Genomic DNA, 7500 nt, shown 5'->3' on the forward strand with positions numbered 1-7500 from the left:
CCTGCTCTCTCTCTCCTCAGTGTGGACAGTGACAGATGTGTGTGTGTGTGTGTGTGTGTGTGTGTGTGTCTTAACTGCTGGCAAGAAGAGTGGTGAGTGAGAGTGTGTGAACTTCCCAATTCCCAGAACGCGCGCACACACACACGCACACACGCACACACACACACACACTATCACAGTACATGGACGGCTGCATTACCTGACCAATCAGATTCATGTGGAGGCGGGACCTGAAGTTTCAGAAGGCACCAAGATTATTCTAAGAAAATGGGACGGTTGGAGTCTGTGAGTGTGTGTGTGTGTGTGTGTGTGTGTGTGTGTGTGTGTGTGTGTGAAAGGCCATATTTGTGCAAGCATTAGTGTAGTGCACACACACTCTCTCTGTGTCTCTCAAGAGAAGTTGGTGTTGGCGCGGTTGAGGCGAGACAGCTGTGACGGGGAGGGCGGCATGTCTTGTCTGTGCGGGCCTTTGGGTGGCCCCGGGGAACTCTGGGAGTTGTAGTCCTTCCTTGTGCCCTGCTCCTGAGCCAGGCTGCTGTTGCTGTGCATGGCATTGTGGGAGTTGTAGTCCTTGTGCTGCTGCTGGCGGCGTCTCTGCTCCAGCCTGAGGAGCTCCTGGGCCTCCAGCAGCACGCGGGCGTTCACGCCGCTCAGCGAGAGAGTGTGTGCATGCGCGTGTGTGTGTGCATGCGCGTGTGTGTGTGCGTGCGCATGTGTGTGGGAGTGGACAGGGCTGTGCGGCCCGTGCCGAGGGCCCTGGTAGCTGGAGTAGCGGCCGCTCTCTTTGGCCGCCTGGAAACCGTTGCCACGGGATGGGGAGGAGCTCCAGGGGTTGCCGTGGGAGACCATCCTGGGCGGAGTTGTGTTGGGACGTCTGAGGAGGAGGAAAAATGTAAGACCACCCACCATCACAGTTGCTATACTATGAAATTCATATCATCAACCTTACATATGGAGGGGAGGGGTCTATTACTCGTACACCTAACCTTACATATGGGGAGGAGGGTCTATGTCTATTACTCATACACAAGGGGGCAGGCGAATTCCCGGAAGTAGAATCAATGTAAGCTGGAGGGACCACTTCTCTGCTAACCCCCATAGAAGCCCATTCATTTTAGGATTTTTTTGAAATACCATAACTTCATATAACATATATCCTGTGCTGATATTGTAGCTTCTGTGTAATCTACATAAACAATAAAAGGCAAAACAAGACTCGACTACCTCGTACGTAATGTTAGGTTCCCGTAAGAAGAATGCTTAGCATGTCCGGTTGAAGTGAAGGTAACGCACCGTAGGGGGATAACCGTATTGTTTGGATGAGAAGCTCAGTCCAGCCAGCACAGAAACTCATGAACAAAGCTATGTAGCCTATAACATTGTATGTTAAAGTAAAGCATTGCATAGAGGCAAGTAAACCTAATGAAAAACGGAACTAACGATAATCATTTCAGAGGTTTTCGATGGATTGACCGTACTGTAGGTCGGAAAAGTGGAAAGAAGATTAGCTTCAAGGCTATAACTTTTTTGTTTTGTTTTAGCATGACTGTTTTTGAAGATGATCATGTGTGGTAGCTTCAACATTAACACGACTTGGTATCACTTGTGAGGATAATATTAATAATAATACATAAATAAATATTTAACTTTGATGACTTTGAAGGCGAAGTAAGTGTGAGAAGAATTTCTGTGTAGCCTATCTATCATACGAGTTACAAGATTCAGTTCGATGGCTAACGTCACGAAGTTAAGAGTGAGCAGAGACGGTTGATAAATATATATTAAGGAACTTTGGTGTGAGTCTGCGCAGTACTGGGGGGACCAACTGAAAAATCGTTCTATTTGACTCGGTGCCCTCCCATTGAAAACGACGGAGTCTGTTCGTTTACAGTCTATGCTCATACACCTAACCTTACATATTGGGGGTCTATTACTCATACACCTAACCTTACATATTGGGGTCTATTTACGCATTCATTCTTTATTTATTAATGTACATAGTCATTTGGCAGATGCTTTCATGCAAAGCCACTTACAGTGGAGCCTGCTAACGGTAAAGTTGAATTGCTTTGACTGATAGAACACATCTCAGCCAGATGTGCGATGTTAGGTCATCAGCAGCAGTATGGCAGCTGTTTCATATGGAGATGAAAGGCTCATGAAGGGCCAGGGTGAGGGTCTGTACTGTGGATGACCAGCTGGTAAACACTCCATTAGCGGGACTGAGGGACTGAAAATACGGCCCTCGAGGTCAGTGGTGTAATCTAGTTAGCTGTAGTGGGTATACTGTGGTGTAGTGGGTATACTGTGGTGTAGTCTAGTTAGCTGTAGTGGGTATACTGTGGTGTAGTGTAGTCTAGTTAGCTGTAGTGGGTATACTGTGGTATAGTCTAGTTAGCTGTAGTGGGTATACTGTGGTGTAGTCTATTTAGCTGTAGTGGATATACGAAGCACTGCTACTTGGGCGCAGAGATTGTCCGTGCTGTAGCGAGTGAGAAAAGTGCTGATGTGTTACATGATATCTCTATGCCCAAGTAGCAGTGCTTCGCCTGTGCTTTGCCCCAATATAGTCCCAAATCAATACCTGCCTAGGAGATCACCTTGTCTTAATCTGCATTGCTATTTGTACTCGTTGTGAAGACGGAGGCCACAATAACTAATTAGGGATTCTTTTTTTTTTGTTGGCGCACTTTTATTCACAACGTACTATCTGGCTACAAAGGATTCCATTCACTATGCTAAGCTAAGCTAGCCGGGGTCGCTACCGGACTACGACAATACATGCACAGAGACTTCAATGTTTTTGCTCACTTATCTAACTCTAGATGTTGTCATCAGTTGACTCCATTCATCTGTGCTTGGGATTCAATCATGCTGTTCTGTTGTAGCCAGTGCAAATGGCGGTAGGGGGCGGAGAAAGGCGCTGATTACCTGAGGAGCTACAGCAGTGTTTCCCATACATTGACAAAATCGGCCGCCACAGATTAATATTCTATGTTTAATTTAATTTAATTTAATTTAAATATAAAATCAAATCCTTGCATTTCCAAAATTCAAAAGTGCTTGTCCCAAGGAGAAGTACAAACCTTTATTTTAACTATGTAGAAAACGTTATGAATTGCATCCACACATCAGCAGCCTTTTAACTATGTTAATCACGAACGTCTTAAAATGACAGGCACTCATTTAGACCCCCCCGTTGTCCAAGTCAGCTACCGCCACAAATGGAATCCAGTTCTGTGGGAAACACTGCTACAGGTTTGATAAGTGGCATGTAAGATGAAGAGGCACAGCGTGCGCTTTCTGCGGGTTGGCCATGGCGCTGATAACGCTGCGTTTACAAATGTACGTAAATCTGCCCCTGAGTGACTGAAGGATTGAGGGATTGAGGGACTGAGTGATTGAGGGACTCAGGGACTGAGTGATTGAGAGACTCAGGGAATGAGTGACTGAAGGGTTGAGGGATTGAGGGACTCAGGGAATGAGGGACTGACGGATTAAGGAATTGAGGGACTGAGCGATTGAGGTATTGAGGGATTGAGGGACTGAGGGACTGAGGGGTTGAGGGACTGAAGGTTTGATCAATTGAGGGATTGAGGGACTGAAGGATGGAGGGATTGAGGGACTGAGTGATTGAGGGACTCCGGGATTGAGGGACTGAAGGGTTGGGGATTGAGGGACTGAGTGATTGAGGGACTAAAGGTTTGATCAATTGAGGGATTGAGGGACTGAGTGATTGAGTGATTGAGGGACTGAAGGTTTGATCAATTGAGGGATTGAGGGACTGAGTGATTGAGTGATTGAGGGACTGAAGGGTTGAGGGACTGATCTTGTTCAGATGACGATACCGATGTGTGGAGTAAACATCTGCGTACACACACGTATGTGTACATGTGAAACTGTATTGCCTGATAGAGTCCATCATCATCACACACACACACTACTGTTGTAGCCATGCCAACAGACATAAACATGTATTGTAGCATGGTAGAGAGCTGTTCTGTTTTGGGGTTTGTCTGAAGTAGTGCATCTCTCTCACACACACTCACACGCATGCAAACACGCACGCACCGTGGTAGAGAGCTGTACTGTCTTTGGGTTTGTCTGAAGGAATCAGTCTCCTCTAGTCGCTTTTTGTGGAGCTGCAACTCCACTGTTACTGAGTGACGTCCAGTCTGGGGGACCTGCAACACACACACACACACACACACACACACACACACACACACACACACACACACACACACACATTTCCGCGAGTGCACGCACAATCACAAACACACACACACAAATCCATTATGAGCATTAAAAAACCTCTAATTATAAAAAACGAATTCTTAAACAAAGATCCCACAGAGAGAGAGAGAGAGAGAGAGAGAGAGAGAGAGAGAGACACACACACACACACACACAGAGAGAGGGCCAGATGTACGCTTGAACGCTTTTGCACACACTTCAGGCATATATGTTTCGCTACATGCGCGTAAAATCATGGCGAGGTATGTACAAATAAGTCTCACTGAGGTAAAAGCACAGACTGCCTGTCGCGGGAGCTGAAAATGTCAAACTGCACTTTTTCGTGTCATGCATATGCATTCATGGGAGGATCCAGGGGAAAGTGGGAGCTTGGCGTAAAAAGATGGGAGGGGAAGCGTAAAGAGCGCTTAATTATGTATTCCGCGGTATGTACAAAGACTGCTTGTGAAAGCGCATGTCTATTCTGTGCCTAAATATTTCCGCCTTGTAGAAGCAGGTGTTAATCCAAATTGTGGTTAAATGCTTCAATAAGAGAACCTTTTAAAGACAACAGAATTGCTATTTAGAGCACCAGTTTTGCGTCTTTGTACTATATCAAAAGCAACCTTAACTTTTGTTGGCCTTTCGAATGTCTTACTTTCACTTTCACATAATCCACTTAAACTTTCCTACTTGCTAGATTTGACCAATCTTCCATAGCCTACATGCACAAGTAAGTTGAGTAGAACTACTGATCTTCATTATCTCCCTGCTTGTTGACATCTTATTATGTACTGTATTATTGCATGATCGCTAAACGTTTGATTCTTTTTAATGTTGTCATCAGTTAACTTCATGCAACTGCGCTTGTATGTAGGCTCTGTCGTTCAGTTGTGGACGTTCGTAAATTGCGGTAGGGGCGGAGAAAGGTGAAGAGAGGCGCAGATTAACTGATGAAGTGAACGTTTGATAAATATGATGTACACTTGGGTATCACAGCGTTCGCTATCTGCGGTGTGTCCATGGCGCTGATAACGCTACGTTCGCAAATGTACGTACATCTGGCCTAGAGTTTCTTGACACACAACAAGCTTACCTGCTTCTGGGTATAGGAGCCCACGTTCTGTGTGTGTGTGTGTGTGTGTGTGTGTGTTGTGTGTGTGTGTGTGTGTGTGTGTGTTTGATGTGCAAGGGACACATAAGGACAGGTGGAGGTTTCATGAAGAATAACTGACTATGAGATCAGATGGAAGTTAGTAAGAGTTAAAACAAAATATCAAACGCCTCCATTACACACACATCCAGAATCTCTCTCAGACACACAAACACACACACACATCGAGGTTGTCTCTCATACACACATACACACACACATTTACAAACTTCCTCTTTCCCAGGCATGCGCCCTCTTGCTGGGTTGCCATGGTGACGAACGCAGATATATGAGAGTGTGTGTATCATGGTCTTTATGGCGACTGCATTCTCTCTGCCTCATCAAGCAACCAGCCAGTTAGGCCAAGGCAACATTTATCTGAGAAATTAATGATCACATAACACCAGCACACACACACACACTCTATAAAACACACACACACACTTCTAATGAATCTGATGGATGTTTCATATCATTCCTGCTTCCACCCGCACACACACACAAACACTTCCCATGAATCTGATGGATGTTTCATAGTATTCCCACACACACACACACACACACACACTGTCTGATGGATGTTTCACAACAAAGAGGAGTAGAGCTGACAGAATCTTAAGACATGTCATTTAACACACACACACACACACACACACACACACTGATCTTGATCCTGAGGTGGAGTATTATAGCTACAGTGAGAGACTACAGTGTGAGACCTCTGTGTGTATGTGTGTGCGCGTGCGTTTATAGAACTTTAGATGGAAATGTTGGGTTTGAGTGTGTGCAACTGTGAGGTCAATGTGTGGTGTGTGTGAGAATGTCACACACACACACAAGCTCAGTAATTGGGAAAATTAGACTGATGATATCACACATGCTTCGGTGAGGATTACCAAGACAACAGATGAGGGAGTGAATGCATGTGAGGGAGAGAATGGTGCATTGTGGGTAAACACAAGCCACACAGTGAGAATGAGGGCGCCACACACACACACACACACACACACACACACACACACACACACACACAGTGAGAATGAGGGCCACACACACAGTAATGATAATAACAACCATGTTAATAAACAGCAATTAGAATAACAATCACGTTAATACACAAATGATATATATAAAAAACATTCAGCGTGCTGAGAAACAGGCCATACAATTACAGCGCATTAGAAAACACGCTACAAAGAGACAAACACAAACACACACACACACACAGACACACGGTCATAGAGTTCTCCATGTCCATTGCACAACATTGTCCACTGGATAGGTCTTTGCTTGATGGTCACTGGCATCTGACTGAAATATGTGGTTACTGGTCACTAGTGTGTGTGGTTAGTGTTTACTGGTATGTGTGTGGTTAGTGTTTACTGGTGTGTGTGTGGTTAGTGTTTACTGGTGTGTGTGGTTAGTGTTAACTGGTGTGTGTGTTTACTAGTGTGTGTGGTTACTGGTCGCTGGTGTGTGTGGTTAGTGGTGACTGGTGTGTGTGGTTAGTGGTCAGTGTTGATGTCCAGTACTGATGTTAGTGTTGATCTCTAGTACTGATCTTAGTGTTGATGTTGAGTGTTGATCTTAAGTACCAATGTTAGTGTTGATCTCAAGTACTGAACTTAGTGTTGATCCGCGGGTGTGTGGTGTCAGGTGTTGATCTCGAGTGTTGTTCCGTGGGTGTGTGGTGTCAGGTGTTAATCTTGAGTGTTGTTCAGTGGGTGTGTGGTGTCAGGTGCATGTGATGGTGGGGTAATCCCTTCTTTGGTCCCATGGGCTCGTGGTCCATTTTTATTTTTTTTTTTAATTCAAAAAGCAGCTCAGATTTACAGCGTCACAGTTCTGTGGATCTTACAGAGATTCCAGACTCACGTCAGCCCTTCACTTTGGGCCAAAACACAAAAATCATGACACACACAGACACAGCAATACACACATACATAAACATATACACAGACACACATCAATACATACATACACACCCACGGGCGTCTTCACAACTGGATGGATGGATGGATGGGTGGATGAATGGATGGATGGATGGACGGATGCAGGCACTGTTAGTTGTTAGCATACATGTTAGGTGATGATGGGAGTGTCCATGCCCG

General features: G+C 45.2%; 1 protein-coding gene across 1 annotated transcript in view; it reads right to left on the reverse strand.

The window, feature by feature from the left end:
• Positions 1–138: 138 nt before the first annotated feature.
• LOC125283840 (partitioning defective 3 homolog) overlaps positions 139–7500 on the reverse strand; it is a 7919-nt gene continuing 557 nt past the window's right edge. Inside the window, exons 2-3 of the mRNA XM_048227304.1 lie at positions 4072–4184; positions 139–874 (exon numbers count right to left, since the gene is read on the reverse strand). Of these exons, the coding sequence (XP_048083261.1) occupies positions 391–849 (459 nt within the window). The 5' untranslated portion in view covers positions 850–874; positions 4072–4184 and the 3' untranslated portion in view covers positions 139–390. The remainder of the gene's footprint in view (positions 875–4071; positions 4185–7500) is intronic.

Source organism: Alosa alosa, chromosome 19 (genome assembly GCF_017589495.1).
Source record: "Alosa alosa isolate M-15738 ecotype Scorff River chromosome 19, AALO_Geno_1.1, whole genome shotgun sequence".
NCBI lineage: Eukaryota > Metazoa > Chordata > Actinopteri > Clupeiformes > Clupeidae > Alosa > Alosa alosa.